Raw genomic sequence first — 21729 nt, 5'->3', positions numbered from 1 at the left:
GTGCAGCATTTTGCCACTGTACTGCTTCCCACACAGAAAACCTACAACATAATTATTAGCTGGTGACTATTACAAAGGGGGAGAAAATCTGCAATGCTGCTAACCATTTTAAAATGCTGACTTCATCAGCTTCCGGCACAAAACTGTTTCTCTGTCTCCTGGGGGGACAGGGTGTCTGTCTGTGTGGACTAGGGGGACTTGGCGTTCTGACACATTTACACCAAATGACTAAATCCCAGAAAAGGTTACAAATTCAGATTGTAATGTTCTTGGAATTAATTTTTTAAAATATTCTCTTTGGAAATAAAAACTGTTAATATAGCAATTCTTGGCATCTAGAGATGAGCCAGCGCCAAAAGACTTTTCCCGTCCGCACCACCCCGCTGCTCCTACAACAGAATTAGGGCTCGTCTACACATGAAACGTTACAGCAGCAGAACAGCAGCCCTGCAGCTGCACCACTTCAGTGTAGACGCTACCTATGCCAATGGGAGAGGTTCTCCCATCAGATTAGGTAATTCACCCTTCCCAAGAGGCAGTAGATAGATCAACAAAAGAATTCTTCCATTGACCTGGCGCTGTCTAGCCTTAAGATTAGCTCCAAACAGCTCCGTGTCTCAGGGGTGTGGGGATTTTCATACCCCTGAGAGATGTAGCAATGCCCAGATAAGTTCCCAGTGTAGACCAGCCCTTAGGCAAGCAGGAAGGTAAGACCACATGCCTAAGTCTAAAGAGGTATTGTAACAGATGTCTGTATTTTCAATGGTCAATGGAATTTTGGCTTCTAAATGCCTTTTGAAAATGAGATATAGGTTTCTAAATCAGTTAGGTGTTGAAATACCTAAAGATCTTTAAAAATCTGGGCCACCAGGTGCCTTAACTCAAGCTTTAGAGACATTTGTGTTCAGCTCTAGACATCTCTGGTTCAATCGGTATGCTGGCATGTAAGTTTGGAGTTGATTTCTATTTTTTAAAAAAAATAAATCCAGACCCCAAAAGAGTTGACTTTTGACTCTTCATTGTACGTGTAGCTTTTGTTTTGAACGGGAAGGGACACTTTATAGGTATCTTAATAATTAGCAGCCAGAAGACTTATAAGTAAGCAACTGTCCAATGTCTTTAGCTTGAAAGCTTTGCTACCACCACAATTAGAATCTCTGACCTGAAATTTCAGTTCATCTGTAAGATTTGACAGTTTTGTCAAGTGGCTAAATTAACTTTAATCTCAAACATTCAGATCTTGCACAACAATCAGTCAGTCAATCCTCCGTTACAAGCTCTCTGAAATGGCTACTTGCCCCCCCCATGCTTTTCAGAAGTGCGGTTCCTGGATAATGTGGCATGCGAAACCTCATCACAGAGAACTATATCATCTTTTCATCTGTTGGTGCAATACCAACTGATATTAATGGGAGCTGTATATGCAGATCAAGCATACAAAATGGCCTTTAAACTCTAGCGGTCATGGTAACACTGAGAAAATTGTCACTAAATGTAATTTATGGCATCACTTTACACTCACACCCTCTTTAGAAACACCTCTAATGCACATCTAAGCCCCACAGACCAGACTCTCCTCTCACACCAGTTTATACACTGGTGTAATTCCATTGACTTCGGAGAAGCTATTCCTGATTTACACTGCTATTTGGTGAAAGAAGAGTCAGACACCGTGAGTTCTACTCTAGCAGCTAGACTTCTAATGAGGGTGCTTTTTTGGGGATTAAACTGAGTTTCAATATTCAGCTACAATCAGCAGATGTGAGTGTTTAAAAAGTTAAATTGGAAAATGGCAGCCACATCTGCAAAATACATTTCTGAGAAAAGAGAAGGAAAATCATGAAGGGAGAAACAAGGAAATTAAGAGCAGCGGAGTGGATTTCCTATTTTCTCTATTGCAGAAGCTGCTATACAATAATGCCATAGCAACTAATTTTTAAACAAGTAGAACAGAATAATTAGCACTTCAAAGTGCTGAACAAACGCTAAATAATTAATCCTTACCACACCTCTTTAAAGGACTCCAGATAAGCATTATTCTCATTTGACAGATAGGGAAACTGAGATAATGCAAGGAGCTATCCCAAGAATGACTATGGCTTCCAAAGATGAAGGGACTGGCTCACATCTGTTCAGGAAACAGTGGCAGAGCCTGGATTAGAACTCAGTAGCTCTTTCTAGCCTCCAGTCCTGTTCTCAGAGACTATAAGGCCTGCAGCACACCCTATATAGGATTGACCTCTAACCAGTCCTGATAAAATGAGCAAGATCTTTTGGTAACGACAGTCAAACAAACTAAACTCCATTAACAAACATGTTTTCCTGGAACAAATATTGGTTCTCATTACTCTGTAAATTGGGGAACAGATTGTGTCAACAAACAAGTACATCCTGGAAAAAATGGAAGAGAAAAACAATAAGAAGCCATCCAATGGATACATGATATTGTAATACCATAGAAACAGGAGGAGGGATAGCTCAGTGGTTTGAGCACTGGCCTGCTAAACCCACAGTTGTAAGTTCAATCCTTGAGAGGGCCCCTTAGGAGTCTGGGGCAAAATCAGTACTTGGTCCTGCTAGTGAAAGCAGGGGGCTGGACTCAATGACCTTTCAGGGTCCCTTCCAGTTCTATGAGACAGGCACATCTCAAATTATTATTAAATATAGCACCTCTGAGGCAATTATGCTTTACAAACAATAATAAATTTAGTTCCTAACATTCCATAAGGTAGGTAATTATTATCCCCATTTAACAGATGAAGAAACTGAGGCACAGAGAGGTTACAACTTGCTTGAGTTCTGTGACAGAACTGGGAATACAACCTAAATCTCCTAACATCCCATCCTGTGCGCTAGCCACTGGACAATGTTTCCTTTGCAAAACCCTCTATAGAGCAGCAGTCTAGTTAGTCACTCGCATTCTATTAAAAGTAGCCAAACACACACGTAAGCATAGTTCAGACTATGGTTCTTGCTTCTTTGAACTAGTAAATGCGATTCATTTTCTGTTTAAAATGGTATCTAAATGCAGAACAGAAGAGCAAATGTGACGAATACATATACACACGTATAGGAGGGGCTGAAAATAGGGACATGATTCATTTGGTAACTAAAGGTGCTGATGTGTGCTGATATGGGAATTTGGGCCCAGATACCATTAACTTGATCAGGCTCCCAAAATCCATGTGTCAAGGAAAATTATTATAGGGAAAAAATATTAGGATGGATTTCCCCATTATTTAATTCACAAAAGGCATTGAAAGCAATAGGTGAAATCATATCTTCAGATGTCCAGCATCGAAGTACCAACAGCTAGAGCCACTCTCAGATGTGGGACATCAACAGGATTATACAGTAAGTGCATCATAATTAAGGCTATGTTTTAGTCACGGGTATTTTTAGTAAAAATCATGGACAGGTCACAGGCAGTAAACAAAAATTCACAGCCCGTGACCTGTCCATGACTTTTATTTTATACCCCTAACTGAAACTTGGGCTGGGGGGCCAGTGGGTGCTCAGGGTGGGTGGGGGCAGCCCAGGACCCCTGCTGGTGTTGGGGAGGGAAGGTGAGCTGTGGCACACAGCCGGGACCCCCGCTTCTGCTGGGGGAAAGGGGACAGTGGGCCATGTTGCTGGTGCTGGGGTGGAGATTGACAGGGCTCACAGGCTCCCTACCGGGCTCCACATGTCCCCACAGCTCCAGCCAGGGGGGCTCCAAATCGCTGTTCCCGCCACAAGTGCCAGATCTGCAGGCAAAGCTCCCATTGGCCAATGGGAGCTGGGGGGAAGACCTGTGGGCACAGGTAGCGCACGGAGTCCCCTGGCCCCTCCTCCGCCTATGCCAGTGGGAGCTGGGAAGCCCCCAACCCTGAGGTAAGTGCCCCCTTCACCCCCAACCCCTAGCCCCCTCCCACATACCAAACTCCCCAAACTGATGCTGCCGGCACAGGGGCTGCCCGAGCTGGATAGCCCCTGAGCCAGCACTGGCTGCTGCAGAAATCATGGAGGTCATGGAAAGTCACGGAATCCGTGACCATCGTGACAGACACAGCCTTAGTCATAATCATCATGGCAGGAGAAAGTTTCGGAAAACACACACTGAGCCGAGTGTTGTTGCCCAGGAGAAGTCAGGACAGGACTCACTTTACAGCATTCAGAAATCTACCACCCAAGGGGCCAGGAAAGAGAAATGTTGCATGTAAAAACCAAACCTACAGGAAGGTGGGGACATTTACAGACAAAGGCCAAACTCGTACAGAATTCTATTGAGTCCAGTGGAGTTATACTGAGGGGACCCATGACCTCCATTCACAGGCCTGTTGAAAAGTGAAAACACACTAACTAAAATGATAATCTACAATGAGAGAGAAAAACAACAACAGAACCACAACCACCAGAGAAAGGAGAGTAATTCTTCTGCTTTCTGTCTTTTTCAACATATACTCTGGACATGGAAAACTGTTTGACAGTCAGGATGTAATTAGCGCTGTATGATGCAAAATGAATAAGAAATTCTCTAAATCCTTGAACTTCCAATCTGAAATAACATAATTTTGGTCATTCTGCAATAAATTAAGATGTCTGAAGCTGAAGTCAATAACGACAGGCAATTCAGGGCTGTAAATCCATTTATTTGGTTTATTATTTAGTGTTTTATCAGCCTATAAAACCAACGTACAGTTTTCAATTAACTAAATCTTTCCAAAAGGAAAGATGACAAAAATGAAAATATGCTTTTAAATTTTCTGGCCACTTTGGCAGGGAGAAGCCAAGAAATGGGTGAGAGCTAGTATACAAGTTGTGATTTCCAGATTGAATTAACTCAGGAAGATGTAGTGTGCACTCTGTCTCACATTCATGTCCAGCAATGTCCAAGAAGTTGACCTCCACAGAGCAGTGAGTACAGTATAATTTATGAGTTCTCAGAAGAAATGTAAAGTTTTTAAATCAGTAGCAAAACAGATGTCAGTCAGCAGTGGTTCCCATGAGCTTGCAGAAACTAGATTTTAATGGGAAGACACCATTAGACCTCAGTCACCAATAGCAGAGTGAGGAGTGAGAAGAGTTCTCCATTTATTGCAGCTGAAGGAACTTGGAAACCTATGTTGGCTAGACTGGCAATTCCAGGATCAACTCGCATGGAGAATTTTATAGTGGGAGATAATGACAGCAAAAAATAAAACAAAACCAAGTTGCCCTGAAAGCGCCTGCTAGCAATGGTCAATGCCAGAGATAGAGAGGACAAAAAAAGGAAAAGGAACTCTCAGATTGGAAACTGTAAAAAGATAAAATGGGGGAAAAGGGACCATGTACCATCTAATAGTAGTGCAAATAGACATAAATTATGCTTGCGCTCCGTCAGTTTGATATTCCAAGCTGGAATGCCACAAATGCTGGTTTTCCCACACTTCCTGTATAGAACTGATTGCACCTAACATACGTGCCCTCCAGGCACAGAAAAAAACATTAGTCCTGCTATCAAAATGAATCTGATCCAAAAGAGAAACCCTTAAGTGAGCTAGGGAGCTTCATATCTTAACACAAAACCCCCAGACTACGTCTATCTGTCCAATTAGTTATATAGCCCTCAACACAACGGCAGCTGACTGCCTTTTCCTCACATACTTTGACAACAAGCTAGTATTATAGCCATAATCAAACACATATTAGGGGTGAAAAAAGAGAAGACGGTTAATTAGTTGCTGTTTGTACAATAGTTTGAAAATGTAAAGTGCCACATACATGCTTAGATTAACAGCAGTATTTTGATTAGAGAACAGGACAGACATGAGAGATTGTTTCTTATCTGACTGTGGCTTGCTAATGAATCCCTCCACCAATCTGCTCTCAGCACTAATATCCTCTATAATGACCTGCAGTGATGCACTGGTATTCGACCACCTGGTGTTCGATTGGTTTACTCGTTCTTAGGGACAGAGTAATTCGTTAGTACTGATAATTTTGCTGTAAAACAGGTGCAATGCTCCTGTAACAACCACTACACTGACTGAATTCTTGAGTCACTATCAGATTGTATGTACTGAACACTTCTCAAGAACTAGAGACTGGGACTGGAGGATAGAGGTTGCTTTGGTTGGTATTTAGGTGGCACTGCCACACACAAGGCCTTGACAACTCCCCAGCAACTCCTGCTCCTCTTCAACATTCCCACCATTGATTTCACCACCACTTCTCTCAGGATAGCAAAAGCTCCAGCACATTTCTCCAGCTGGTGGTCAGAGAATACACAATAGAATCCTCCTTTGGACAAACTAGTCAAGTAATAAAAACTGACCTGAACATTCACCCCTTAATCTTTCAGTAATTGACCACTAGAAACTGCTGACATCAAAAGTCCACCTCTGCTATGTGACATCTTTGCAACAGGGGTGCAGGCTGCCAGCAGCCAGCCCAGAACCCATTAGTTATGTTTATAATCTGGTGCACTAATCAGGGAGGCTTTTGCGCATCTGAGCACTAAATGGTGGAGAAATCAAAAATTCACTGGTGCTGAGAAGCCATATGCTTGGGTTTCTCTTTAATAAAACCAGCCACCAGAAATTCTCCAGTAGATCTTTCACAAGGCAACCCTTGTCATGCCCTCTGGTGGCTCCCTCAGGTCCAGAAAAGGAAGGAAGAAGTAGGAAAAACAGCATCCAGACCCACTCATTCTCTGTGAGTTCTATGAGGTAGGGTACGCCTCACTGTGTTTTGCAGAGTATTGTGCACCTCTGTAACGTTACACATATAGTGATAAACAACCACTTATTAGAAATACCAGGCAGTTCACAGTCACTTCCTCATTTCTGCCCTCATTGGCTTGCCTTTTTGCGTTTGTCCACCTGCATTCCCACGGGGCATGTGTACTTTTGTATCCCAGGCTGATCATCTGAGGGAGGAACAGCTGCAGCCATCATTAGACAGATCTCCTAAATGGGAACTTGGGAGGTCAAGGCACAGAAAAAAAACAGAACAGCCTTCCAGGGTCATGGAGACACAGAGAAGTCCTTTGTGTATTATAAACTCATTCTTCATTCAGGTCATTCATAAAAAAAATCTTTGACATCCGAAAAGCTAGTGCTGCTGTCAGTATACAAAAATAATATAAGCCCATACAAGCCAACAGGAGGAAAATATCCATGCCTGTTCAAGTCAGCTTTGTTTGGTGTCAGCCAGACTCAAATGCCACAAGCCTGGGCTCAGCAGAGCTGATGCTGCAACATTTGTCCTATGACACGAGTCCAAAAAGAGCTGTGCACTGCAGCAACCAACCCCTCCAGCACAGGCTCTAGCTGGCTGGTGTTGTGATCGAGTGTTGCTGCCTGGTGCCATTATGTCAGTGTGTCAATCTATGTTGGGTTCACAAGATGCTTTCTGGATTGGCCCACACTGTATCATTAATCACAAAAGCATTGCATACACAGTAATGACAGTCAGAGATAGGCAGTGCAGGCTGCGGGTTTAAAATGGAGACCTATAAAGTTTAACAAGGCACTCTGGGCAACATCTCCTGGGTCAGAGGGACCTGTGAGCCTGTTAAGATTGGTCTCTTGAGCTTGTAAACGGCATCATCCACCGAGAAAGGATGACTGGCCCCAAATAGCATAAACAAGTGTGGTCAAGGAGTCCATTTCTGAGCAAGGTTCCGTCCAAAGGGAACCTTTGGGAACTTGTCAGTGAGCTACCCTAAGTTCTGGAGTTTTAACATATCTTAGGGCCTTTGGAGTTTCACTGGGAATATTTCATAGTCCATATTAAAGGAAAAGCCGAAGTCTAACTTTTAACAATAAAATCTGCCAAGAGTGCCTTCCTTAGGCCAGTACCACCAATAGCATCCAGAATTAAAGAGCTGCAGATATCAGGTAGTGGACTGTGCCAGGTAGATTTTTTTCCTAGAAAAAAAAAGTGCTATTGAGCTATTTCATTTTAGCCTGTTAGGGGCAGAGTTGGGTAGAGCCATGATGTGTGGTTCCCTGAAGTCTGGATCTGAACTTTCAGAGGCGTTCAAAATGGGAGAATTCACAAAACATCAGACACAACAGACCATCAGACTAAATACTCCAGCACCAACACACTGCCTCCCCAAAAGCACAGAAGAGAGTTTTACTATGGAAGGCCGAGCATACTTAACAGTTGTTTTACAACCATCCTTCTTTGCTTATCAACCACCAGTTACAAGAAGGAGATCACTGACTCATTACTGCTTATGCTCATCTGAGACAGGCTGAGAAAGCTCTAAATGTTTATGCTTTTATTTTTCTTCAAGACATATTTCCTTGATGTTATTCTTATTCTGGTTATCTGCCTACCAAGCCAAGCATGTGCCACAGGGGACAATACACAGCCAACTCTGCAGGAAGTTTAAGGGGAGGAAGCACAGGGTCAGTGTTCTTGGTTCCACATTGGGAATTTTGTTCTTTTAAAGTCAAAATAAGAGTGCCTGTAGGGGACTTCATAGACATACAGATCCAGAAGGAGAGAGGCTGATTACTTCTGACTGTGGAAAACTATCCCAATCCTAGCACAACATTACCTCAGCTCATTCTGTCTTATCTAAGGTTTCTTCTATAACCTTTATCATGGTAGTATGTAAGTGCATCTACCTATGGAGAATGATGGGGAAAAGACAGCTAATGAAATACAAAGATGTTATATATTAGCTTAAGAAACAGACTGGTTATGCTAACAGGCTCAGCAAAGGACAGTATAGAGAAGTCTCATTACTCACCTTTATGCAGGAGTAAATGACCGAAACAAACACCACTGTGGTCAGGATCAAAAAACTGGTCAGGTAAAAACCCAACATAAATGTAGAGCTGAAACCAGAAAGGGATTTTTAAAGATTTACACCATATAGAACAGTTACCGCTCTGCTTTTAGCCTTAGTACCTCTGTACAAACCATGACGTGGTATGGGCTTTCTCTCTGTCTAGGACAGCAGTAGGAGATAGGAGATGCTTTGAATAAGGAGATTTCCTGTTCCCTTTAAATTGCTGGGGTGACAGCGGAGAGACTGAGAAATGTTTCACGTGCCAGAAGAGATGACAAAATAATTTGTTACAGTGGGCCACCCCTACACAGGCAATGGATACCAGATTTGCTGGAAGAGAAACTTGCTGCGCTTTAGAATTGAGGCCTCTGCAGCCAAGTGCACATGAAATATGCAGGGGAGACATATTTCAAGTCACACTTATGAGTCCATCTCCATCCTTTCATTTGCATCCTCTGTGAAGGACTCAGAAACCCTGCACTGGCTAAGAAAGAAAATACAGAGAAATAGCCCACATCCAACAAGGTCATGAAGATGCCCAAGCCTACCTGGTTTCTCATATGGAGAATCTTTGCTCTACCACTTTGGCTGTCCTCCCACCTAAGCTCAGGAACAAAGATGGCTAAGTGGGCCTCAGAGCACTCATGAATAAAGCAGCAGTGCTAGGAGTCTGCATTGTGCCGCGTCTCCCTCCACACTTCCTTTCAGTGAAAACAGGATTTCCAAGCCAGCTTTGTGGTACACATTTTTGTTTTGATCGTGCAATTATTCAACAACATTTGAAAAGTTTCTGATCTCAGTACAAAAGAGACAGGTCCCCTCACATCCCAACACTTTAAATTATTAATGAGGTTATCCTGCACCGTGACATTAAGACCAAACACACCAAAGCCAGCTGGTTTCCATGTTCTTCCATGACAGAGGCAACTCTTTGCTAATTCATTGTTTGAGCCTTCAAGGCATTCATTAAGGCAATTCCTCTTTATTATCACAAATGATCGTTGCTATTTTGTCTGAAGTTTCAGATTCTGCTGATATTTCATGAAAGCATTTGATGGTGACACACACACACACGGCTGCAGCTGGTTGTTAATTGCTGTCATCAGTAAAGACAACAATCATGCAATTAAGAATATTAAAAAAATGAATAAAAAGTGTGATGGAAATATATATCTGGTCCCAAGATGAATCATGAAGCTTTGTTTACTCTAGAAACCGAATCAGCCTACAGACTTGCCAAGCTATCCAAAGGATGGTGGAGAATTTAACAACTCCCACGCAGTGTGAGTATTATTCTATTCTCACCACTACTTGCATGCAGGTACTACTTGCACACAACTAGCAGGTGTTTGTGTTTTGGGTTCTAATTTTGGGTGAATTTAATGGTTGTGAAAGCAAAGTGATTGATGGTGCTGGCAAATGAGTCCTCTTCTACATAGCTCAGCCAATGCACTTGACCACTGACCTCCAACTCCTCTGGTATTCTAGTCCTCTCCTAAGAAGATATTACCCATTTATACTATATTTCTGCTATGTGGACAAATGATCTCTACAGACTGGAACAGAACCTTAGAACCACCAAATTGAGGTTCACTTGTAACCCAACTCAGATATGAGTTTGGGTCTCTGGAGATGGTATGTTATTATGGTAACCCACACCACTTCCAGTCAGTCTTGCCAGTTAGCTAGTATTAATATATATGGAAAAATAATGCTCATGTATTGAGCTCTGGCAGCTATATGTTCTTCATTACCAAAGTATCTGAGCACCTCACAAATGGTAATGTATTTGTTCTCACAACACCCCTATGAGATAGTGAAGTGGTGTTATACTCATTTTGCAGACAGGAAACTCATTTTGTTATTTGAGGCACAGAGTAAAATTTTCAAAAGCATCCAAGTCCCATTTTCAAAAGACCTGGGCATCTAGCATCCTAAATCTCAGTGACTTTCCTATCCGTGGGTTTCCGTACTAGAAAAAACATGCATGCAGATTTGGGCATGCACATAAATACAGTTTGGGGTCTGAAATGTCAAGCCCAGTAGGTTTTGCCATACAGATTAGACTAATTGCCTATAAGGTCCAGTATCCTGCCTGCGGATTCTTTTGAGGAAAGCTAAAAGTGCTCAAGATTATGGGAATCTCTAAAACACCTGGAAATAAAATGTGAAAACATCAAATATTTCTGCCCATAAGAGAAGACTGGCAGGCATATAGCATATGGCATATCATAATGAAGCTGCTCCAATTTCCTTGTGTAATACAGAACAAAGAAAGCCAGCCAATAGGACACCGAAGGACCCAGACATTTTTTGTCAACTCTTTTTTAAAATGTTAAATTAGCTCTAATTTAAATAGTCCAGTAGCTGCTTAGGATATGTCTTCACTACTGGCCGGATCGGTGGGCAGCGATCGATCCAGCGGGGATTGATTTATCGTGTCTAGTCTAGACATGATAAATTGATCCCTGAGCGCTCTCCCATCAACTCCTGTACTCCAGCTCGGCAAGAGGTGCAGGTAGAGTCGACGGAGGAGTGGCAGCAGTCGACTCACCATATTGAAGACACTGCAGTAAGTAGATCTAAGTATGTTGACTTCAGCTACGTTATTCATGTAGCTGAAGTTGCGTAACTTAGATCGATCCCCCCGCCCCATGTAGACCTTGATGGGCAAACCAAACCCTTTTAAAAGGGCTTCTCTCACAAAGGTATGAATTCAAGGCAGCAGTGTCAAGTCAGCTGATCTAAAGTGTAAACCTTTACAGAACCTGGGCAAACATGAAAAGAACAGCTTTAGTGATTATTAAGCATGTGTAAAGTGCAGGGATTGACCTAATTTCAGTTTTCAGCCTCTGATTTCCTTAAATGGATCTGTCTCTTTACACACTGTATTTCTGCTGCTGCTATTCTGCTTTGTTGATTCTATCATTCCTCGAGCAGTGGCAACTGTCCTGTTGCCTAGGGGGAGGAGAAAGAATGACCTCAAACATCATATTGTGTCTGTGGTCCAGACTGACATTAATCTTTTGTCTTTTTAAAATTAATTTTTGCTTTCTTAGATTGGAAGAAGATAAATTGGAGCATTTCTGACTCTTCAATTATATTATTCTTAGATTAAAAGTGACTGATTCTAAAATTATCTTACGAGCACTTTCTATTTTTAGATGCCCAATTCATGAGAAAGCATCGCTACTGAGCCAGTTATGGTCTCTGAAAAACACAAACACACTTAGTTTCTCATTTTTCAAAAATAGAAATGAAAATTCTGAAGCATCATCTTTTTTGAGAAGATCCCCTGGGCTAAGTTGTGCCATTAGACACCAATCTGAGCACAGGGCCATGCATACGCTGCACCAGTCCAGAAGGCACTGTATCTCTGACACACCCACGAAGCACAACTCCTTCCCACTGCCTCTCTTGCCTGGCTGGGAGAGGGTGAATAAATGACTGCAGCCCTTGAAATGCTGCTCTGTCCATTCTCTGACCTCCCCATTCATTTGTTTGTCATAGAGCAGGGCTGAGATTTGCAACAGTATTCGGACCCAAGATCCAAGTAGGATGAACAAGAGGATTGTGGTGGATTGCTTATCCCCCGTCCTCCTCTGCTCAGCTGCATTCAACACAGGCCCACTCTAGCCCTGTATTACAAAGACTTTACTGCCTCAGTAGACAACCCTTTCTATTCTAGTGATCTTATTTTGTGTGGGATTACAAATATACTAAATCAAACTTCTCAAATGAGAGGTAAATATTAAAAAAAATCATGCCAGCAAAATGAAAATCCTTGCATGCCAAGCATAATATACCATAGCTGGAAATGAAGGCACACAATGAGCATTGTACATTACTTAGGCATGCGTTATTTAAAGACTTTTGCTTCCTTTTGATGCACTGAAGCCTCAAGGACAGAGAAAAAATGCCAGAAAGCAGAAAAAGTGATAAAAAGCGACTCACTGGGGCACAATTGTGATTTGGACAAAGCAGATGAAGAGGAAGACGAGGGAGGCACAAGCCACATAGGCTCCAAATCTGTCGTCCACTTGCTTGGAGTACTGCGAGGAAGTAAACAGGCTTTTATAAGCACAGGTAACACATATAACCACCCTCTATGCCCCACCAAACCCCTTATTCAGCACCCAGCACCCTCTGGGTTCCCCAAGAAACACCACTTGAAGAACTACCACTTACAGAAGTGTGAAAATTTCCCCTTACTTTAGGCTATATTTTGGGGTCCCCTCTCCCCCAAAAGACCTCAGGGCTGTGAAAAGGTCCTGTGCAGACGGAAAGAAGATTTGTATTTCATTCATTTCCTGATGTCTGTCAAAACAGATAAATCTGGACCAGAGGGCACAGCTGTGAGACGCTGACTCATTCCATCCGGGGATCCCTCCAGTGGGGATAAATAGTTTAACATGGCCAAAGCTTTTTAAGGCTCCTAAACTGAGTTTATTTGGTGTTATATCCAGACTGCTCTCTGCTGTATACACACCTTCTTTGGGATCACTCAGAAGGAGAATCTCTTGTTTAAACTAAAATCTCTGGGGCATCACTTTAAGTGTAACCTCTTTGGGATCCACTTTTCACTTTGCATCTGTACAGGGTCTAGCACAATGGAGACCTGATCCCTGTTTGGTGTCTGTAAGTGCTACTGCAATACGAATAATAATAGTGATAGCTGGGAGCTGTAGTCCAATTGGAGCAGGATCATGGATGCTGCAGAACAATTCGCCTGCCCTCCAGGGATCTGGGGACGTAGCAAAGGCCAAGGTAGAATTGATGGGTGCAACTTATATGATGGAAAGACCTTCTGAGAAGGGGTTCCCCCCCCTTCACCTTTTCTTTGGAACAGAATCCAGTGCAATTTTTTGTTCATGCATTAAAAGGTAACATGTCATCAACAAGTCACTGCATTTTGCCAGCAGTGAAAACTTATTGTGAAAACACCAATTTCCTGTTTGCCTCTTTCAAGCCTAGTGAGAAAACATTGTTTTTCACGGTATCTGCCAGTGTTAAAAGATGTTTGTGCAGTTTTAGTTGGCTCTAATGAAAATGTGAGGTTGCCACAGGTTCTCATGAATTCACAACATTCACATTAGTGATCAGCGTCAGTCACAGAGAAGCTGTGTCCACTTCCTAAACATGTTTTCTGTGTTGCTAGAACTGCAATTCTTAGTCCAAACAAACTCAATCCCTAAGCTGTGAAACAAGGAGGCCCTTGAGATACGTGAACCATTCAGTTTTCTTAACATTTTAAAATTAAATGGGGAAAATAACATGCTTACACTTCTGATCAACCCTAACGTGATCCATTCAGAACTGAAAAAATACTTCAATTACTGCAAAGACCTCTTGCTCTTTAACTAGATTAATCACTGTATCCTCTTTTTGCAGTACAAACTTAATTGCTAAACATAGTGATAGAACAGCACTCAAACTTAACCTGACCAATAAAATTTTTTATAGATGTGGCTTTTCCTGTTAAAAATATGGATCACCTTTTATTGTTATTATTAAGGGTTAGCCTAAAGACAGCTCACATAGCCCTAAGGCTCACATTATTTCGCATTAAAAAAAGGCAGAGCTTAAATTTTCCCTAAGCAGTGTGTGTGCATGTGTGTACAAAATAATTTATTTACTTATATGGTACATACCATTGCAGTATGTGAGTGCCTCCAAACTTATTATGAATTTATTCTCACATCCCTGTGAAGTAGTATTGTCTCCATTTTACAGGCAACAGAAGGGCAGAGAGATTAAATGCTTTGCCCCAGATCACATAGGATATCTATGGCAGATCCAGATTTCCTAAATCCTGTTCCTTAGCCTCATGATCACCCTTCCTCTCCTAAACTGGTAGAAGAGAGCAGTGCAGTTTAGAAAGAGTACAGTTTTGAGTGCCACCCACGACACATCCTCCAGTGATCAGTAATGAGCACAAGAATATCTTGATTTCACTCTGAAGTTCGCTATTGCTATACGTGAGAGAGAAATGACTCAGCATGCATTCCTACCCAATGGTGCATTTCTATCAAATGTTTCCTTCAACAGATATGCTGTGCCCTCTAAAAGGAGGTAAATCAAAACTTCCCTAAAGCAGCTGAAGTGATAAGTGAGGGAAAAAAAATAAAAGTAACTCCAAACTGCAGGAAGAAGATTTTAAGCTTAAATTGGACAAACAAAACTAACAGTAGACTTTCTTCACCCAAGAGAGTAGTTACTGGGGAATCTTACCTTCTTCTCTAAGTCAGGCTCCCTGAATGTTAAGAGAAACTTGCGAACATGCTCAGAGCGTAACCGATCAATACTTCTGGCATCAATTGCACGACCCAGAAACTCATCCACCTCATCCTCCGGGTTCATGCTTTCTTGGGTGTTCCTGAGGATGTCACAAAAATGGAAGAGAATGGGAACTTTACAGTGCACTCAGCTTGATCTTTTTTCAGCAAAGGGTCCCAAAGGAGTTAATCAGTTCACCATAGAGCTACCTGGATGTTCATCACTTCTCATTTATTCCATACTTTAGCTGGATAATCTCCAGGTGAAATGTTATCAGCTATCCAATACATTGTCAGTCCTCATCCATCTGTCCTCACCCAATTAAGATATTTGATATAGCTGTCTTTCCCTATCCTTGAAAGTGTCTTTTTATCAACCTCTAAAACCACATGGATTTTCCCTCCATTATTCTTGTGCGTTGTTTTTTCCCTATATTTCATTCCTGCCATGTATGTTATTGCCTGAGTTGTTCAAAAAATGTGGGGGAGGGGGGAAATCACCAAAATTGTCAAAATCTCACGCACGCTGCCCCCGCTTGAACTTGAAAAATTCTCCAGCTTTGATTATCTACAGTGCTGTCAGGAACAGTTAAAGGTTTTGGGCAGGACTCTCCACTGTATCATTCCTGTGTAGTTATTTACAGCTCGGCAAAGTATAAATTGATACCAAATCGGAACTTTCCATTTGCAACACTTCTTGGGGCAGCCAGGGCTGTGAGTCTCCTCGTCACCACCTGCCTCCAGCATGACAATCTTGCTTGTGCCAGGTTCAGGGCTGGTGCGTGGAAGTTTCGCCTATCCACCTTGTGCCCCCCTAGCCCTGCAGCAGCTCCCTGCCCCCCCCGAGGTGTGCCCCCCACCCCACAGCAGGCTCCCCGCACCGCACAGCAGCTCCCCACCCCCTGGCCCGGGGAGCCCTGCGGTACCTCCCCACCCCAGCTCAACTCTGCTCCGTGTCCTCCCCGAGCACACTGTCCCGCTCTAATTCTCCTCCCAGGCTTGCGGCGCCAAACAGCTGATTGACGCCACAAGCCTGGGCGGCGGGAGAAGAGAAGCAGCAACTGCGCAGGGGAACCCCTGGGCTGCCAGTGGCGTGCTGACCCAGGGGAACCCCTGGGCTGCTGACGGTGGCACGCTGACCCAAGGGGAATCCCTGGGCTGCTGACAGCAGCTAAGACTCCCTCTCCCTCAGCGGCCGCTGAAATGCTTAAAAAAATTGGGGGGCACCGCTTTTTGGCACCCCCAAATCTTGGTGCCCTAGAAAACCGCCTAGTCTGCCTAAATGGTAGCACCGACCCTGGCCAGGTGGATGTTAGCTCCCGAACACAACCAGCCTGTCAGCCACTCAAGCACTCTTCTTTGGGCTACACCAGCTGACTCTTTGCTTTGCAAGTTCACTATAGATGCACCCTAAGTCATTTCAAAGTGTTCCCCTATTGAATCCAGTCACAATCACTGGATACCCACAGAAATCCCAGATCCTCTGTTCCCAAAAGAACAGTGTACCACAGTTTATCTGTTTCACCTTAGACTACAGCTCCTGTATTACGCACAGCACTTGAGTACAATTATAAAACAAAAGAAAAAAGTATTACAAAACAATAGAAATTCCAATAAAAACCAGTGTGAAAGACGGGGCCAAATGGTTACATATAAAACAACATCATAACATGTACTCTAAAGCCTAAACGTAACTAACTATACCACTGCAAACAAGTTATCCTCCTGTCTTAAGAAGTTCATGTCAATCAATGTTCTCTCCAGCATTTTCAGCCAAGCCTGGTGGAGATCCCTTTTTCATGAAGTAAACTGGCTCTCAGTTTACTTCCTAGGTGAAGGACACCACAGTGTCTCTTTGCACCTCCAAATATACCAGAACAGACTTTTGAAGGTCACCTCAAGATAGGGTCCCTCCCGCACTGTTTAACCTTCCTGTTAACTTTCTTCTCAAGTCTCTGCCAGCTCTTCACTAGCATTTGCCTGAAAATGCTAGCAGACTCCTAATGTAGGATATGTAACACACAGTAGCCCCCGTGGAGATAAGTGTCTCCCCTACCCTGTCTGGAGAAGTTTATCTCAAGACACGCTACCTTTGAGTGACCTGTTTGTATCTACAGAGATGACAATTTTAGATATATACACATAACTCCCCACATATTCTCCGTACATGCATCTCACAATGGTCATGATGATCAGTGCGACACAGGCTTTCATTAGAGACCTTGCGTGACATTCTTTTGTGGAACCCAGGGGGATCTATACACCTCAGGGATCTGTGCCAGCCCTGGCAGCTCTGGCATCCCGAGGTTCTTGGGTCAAACCATTTTCTTATGCAAATGATATTATTTTATACCTTTGAGCTAAGAGAAAAGATGACACGAGGTGGCAAGGCAATGTGGAGTCAGATCCTACTTTCCAAACATATGGACCAAGATTTTCGGATGATTAGTGATTTTCAGTCCCACAGCTTTTTTCATACCAGAGTTTTTCCAATGCCTACATACAGCTATCTTAAAGGGATGTAATTTTCAAATAGTGATGAAAAACAACAGTCTGAAAATCATTCTCCTTTAAGGTGTCTCAAGTTGAGCACCCAAAAAGTAAGGCACTAATCATTTTTGAAAAAACCTAGTCAGAATTTTTATAGCTTGACACGGTCTCTTTAATGGTCTGGCTTAAACTGACGAGGCAGAAATTAAAAGCTAAAGCTGAAATTTTGTTATTCTGCTCAGTTTCCATGATGCCCAAGTAAATATAGCTTCTATTAGGACAGACCCTAATGTGATTTCTGATTCCAACTGCAATTCTAATTGATTCCAAGGCAATATACAGCCCATGTTAGGCAAAATCAACCATTGTTCAGACACTCGTAAAAAAATGAAACCTAAAGACAGGGCAGGATGAAAGATGGTATTGCCAGCTGAGTTTTCTGGGTTTTGTCAGTGCTATATAACACTGGCAAATGCAGGCATATTGCATGAATTGTAACAAACTCATGGCCAACAGACCTCTGTAGGTGTGAGTAAGATGCTTGCAAAATTGGCCATTTAGAACTTCATGGCAGCTGCCAAAACATAATCAGGACTTCTGTTTCAAAAGCCAATACCCCACAACACTGGAATTAAAGGAGACTTTTCACTAGCTTTAGCATTATTGGAGCTGATTTTCAGAAGAGCTTAATACCCATAACTTCAGTTTAAGGCAACAGGATCTGCACATATCTGACAAAAAAAAAATAATCTGTCTTAGGACACACCACTGATCACTGAAATTCCGACCAAAAGAAGACAGTGATACATATATACAGTAGACAAGTCATTACAATACATCCCCAGCATTCAAACAGGAGGCAGTCTGGCAAATGCAAATGGTCTTTGTCTTATTCCTTAATGTTGTTATAGCAAAGGTTTGCATTTCAACAAGGGTCAGTGAAAGGAGAAGGACTGTTTTTATTTTTGGACACCACAGTTATTTAATCCATCAGCAAGTATATATTCAATTCCGAAATGCAATTTAGATTGGAGTGCAGGAAAGGAAATTTAATTTACTTCTAGATGATTTGTTTTAAAGAAACCACATCTGTTTAAGTACATAAAGAGCCATTTTTTATTTGTGCTCAATTGTCATAATCCTGTTCTCTAGCCTCATAAAAAGAGCAAGGAAATTACTAGTCCTATTTACAGAATGCATTCAAAATTCCTGCTAGTTATTTCTAGATCTGGACAATTTAAATGTAGCCATTTTTATATCACATGAGAGTTGCAATAATTTTCTCTAAGAATCCAAGGTTAAAACTCATTGAATCTAGCTGAGGCTCACTGAGATGGCAAAGTTCCAGGCTAATAGCACAGCCTGGGAGGAATTGGGAAGGAGAACTACCACTTTGGGTAGTTTTTGACTGTGGCTGGCTGGTTCAGGCTTAGTAATGGCCTATGGGTCATTTCACCACCAGGTCCCTGGTTTGAATCCAGCCAGAGACTCAGAGTGTTAGCCCGTCACAGTCTGGTAGCCTTGAGTAGGTTACCTCAGAGCAGTTCCTTTTGGACATTAGTCCACATCACCTTTAGCAGTATACTTCTTGCCACAGATACCAAGGATTGAGAAGACTCACGCTTGGAGGTGGTCCCTATAAGCAGAGTAGTTTTACACTGGTCAAGCAATGAAGGGTGTGTATAGAAACTTTTATTGATACTGTTATATATTATATGGCCCTGGGGAAGGAGAGCATGTTAGGGTCCCTTGCTGTCAGACAGACTTCAGAATTATTGTTGTTTTTGGAAGCATTTAAGATACATCCAAATGCTTAAACTTGAGAAGGCCCACCCCCCTGGTACTCTGAAAGACCTCCTAGGGCAGTGGTAGGCAACCTGTGGCCACCCATTAGCAGGGGGGGAGGAATAGCTCAGTGGTTTGAGCACTGGCCTGCTAAACCCCAGGTTGCGAGCTCAATCCTTGAGAGGGCCACCTAGGGAGCTGGGGCAAAAATCAGTACTTGGTCCTGCTAGTGAAGACAGGGGGCTGGACTCGATGACCTCTCAAGGTCCCTTCCAGTTCTACAAGATTGGTAATATCTCCAATTATTATTTCATTTATTATCTGATCCACTGGTGGGCCATAAGATAGTTTATTTATACTGGCATGGCTGCCTGCAGCTCCCAGTGGCCACGGTTCACCATTCCTGACCAATGGGAGCTGTGGGAAGCGACAGCTAGCATGTCCCTGCAGCCCACAACACTTCCCATAGCTCCCATTGGCCGGGAATGTCAAACCGCAGCCACTGGGAGCTGTGGGAGGCCATGCCTGTGGACAGTCAATGTAAACAAACGGTCTCGCAGCCCACCAGCAGATTAGCTTGATGGGCCACATGTGGCCCATGGGCTGAAGGTTGTCCATCACTGTACCAGGGTTTTAACTCTCCCCCCCTGCCCCCAAAAGCAATTAACAACCCCTGCTCCCCATAATTTTTATTCTTATTGAGTGACACCTCCTCCTAGAGACTCCACTGGGGGCAAGGTCATTACTCCAAAGGACACGAAACAACCTATTTCACCCTGTCACAGGAAAGATCAGTAGAAATTCCCAAGCACGACTCTCATGGAGTTTCCTGAGCCACTTGTCATTTTGCCATGTCACTTCCAGGGGAGGTGCCAATTTGACCCTAAAACCAGATATTTTACAAGTGGCAATGGCAACCAATTCAATTCAGCTCCCACATAGCTTGATTCATTCACATCAAAGACCTACAGCCAAATAACATTCCTCTGTTCTTTAATCATATCTCTACAACAAAAATTCTCTCATAAATAAAAATACCTTGGTAATAAAGATACTTTATTAGTAAACACAACTGGCAATTAATCCATGGTTGTTTCCTTCCACCCCTCCTTCTCACTGCTAGCCTCTTCCTCTACTTCTGTTGCAAACACATTTAGTGAGCAACAGGTTAATGTCAGTAGTGAGATCAAACAATGCAATTATTAGGATTTAATTCTTAATAGCATTTTTGTTGTCCAAAATTTAGAGGTAAAACCTCAGAGTTAATATGACCTTGAAAAATCTTTTTTAAAAAAAAACAGCAGATTTTAAGACCGACAACTAACTGGAATATATGGCAAGAAAAAATTCTGTTGTGAGCCAACTTCGTAGTCAAAAAAAGAGGCGAGCAAGTAAAGATTTAAGGCATAAACTGGTATATGATCCTGAGCGAACTGGAAAATTTAGAGCAAGTATTACTCATTTTAATGAGCTGCCAGAGATGAATTTAACCAAAGAGGATCATCTTTCTTGGAAATTTATTATCAACATCTTGTTACCATATCCTGCTCGTAATGGCCCAGCATCATTAGAGAAAACATCCTTTATATGTAAATTTTCTTCTGGGTATGTTTTGAAAACAAAGAAAAAGATAAGGAATGTTGAGATGGAGGAACAGATTAAGCATTTTTGTCACAAAGGTTTGTTAGAACCGCAGGGACTAAATAACTTGATAGAATTGGTCTTTTATTCACACAGGCCAACATTTTCAGAAGCAGTCAGGGATTTTGGTCATCTCAATTTGAGAGACCTTAAAGGGGCCCAATTTTCAGAGCATTGAGCACCCACAATTCCCATTGGTTTTACTGAAAAACTGTGGGGTGCTCAGCCTCTCTGCAAAGCAAACAAGATGTTTCTAAGTTGGACTACCAAAAACAGAGGCACTTAATATCACTGGCCACTTCTGAAGATTTTGGTCACAACCCTTTGTACTGGAGGGAGGGGCCCAAAACTCTGGAATGCTGTTCCCTTCAACATATGCCAGAGTTCACCGATGACATCCTTGCTTTCCCGTTTCAATATGAATTTTCATGGAGCGGGCTTGACTTTATGTATTCATTGAAAAGCATAACCCCAGTGGGTTTAGCTCAGAACTGGGAGCCAAGAACTCCAGAGTTCAAATGCTGGCTCTGACAACATCTCCTTGTGGCAAGTTGCAACCTCTCTGTCCCAGCTTCTCCTCCTCTAGAATGGGGATAACTATTCTTATTTACCTTGTTACTTGATAGGGCTGCTACGAGGGTTGGATAATGTTTGTAAAGTGATTTATAACTATAAGGTAGGGCTCTGCCTGTTGTGGATAAAAGACGGTTACTCACCTTTGTAACTGTTGTTCTTCGAGATGTGTTGCTCATATCCATTCCAGTTAGG

General features: G+C 42.5%; 1 protein-coding gene across 2 annotated transcripts in view; it reads right to left on the bottom strand.

Annotated features, from left to right (window-relative positions):
* The window catches only part of ADCY5 (adenylate cyclase 5), a 344948-nt gene that overhangs the window by 24725 nt on the left and 298494 nt on the right, over window positions 1–21729 (bottom strand). For both annotated transcript variants that reach the window (XM_032797047.2, XM_032797048.2), the window contains exons 11-13: window positions 15002–15146; window positions 12725–12822; window positions 8729–8816 (exon numbers count right to left, since the gene is read on the bottom strand). In XM_032797047.2, the coding sequence (XP_032652938.1) occupies window positions 8729–8816; window positions 12725–12822; window positions 15002–15146 (331 nt within the window). The remainder of the gene's footprint in view (window positions 1–8728; window positions 8817–12724; window positions 12823–15001; window positions 15147–21729) is intronic.

This window comes from Chelonoidis abingdonii, chromosome 10 (assembly GCF_003597395.2).
Source record: "Chelonoidis abingdonii isolate Lonesome George chromosome 10, CheloAbing_2.0, whole genome shotgun sequence".
Classification (NCBI taxonomy): Eukaryota; Metazoa; Chordata; order Testudines; family Testudinidae; genus Chelonoidis; species Chelonoidis abingdonii.
Note: the sequence above shows the minus strand (reverse complement) of the source record. Positions and strands in the feature narration are given on the sequence as shown.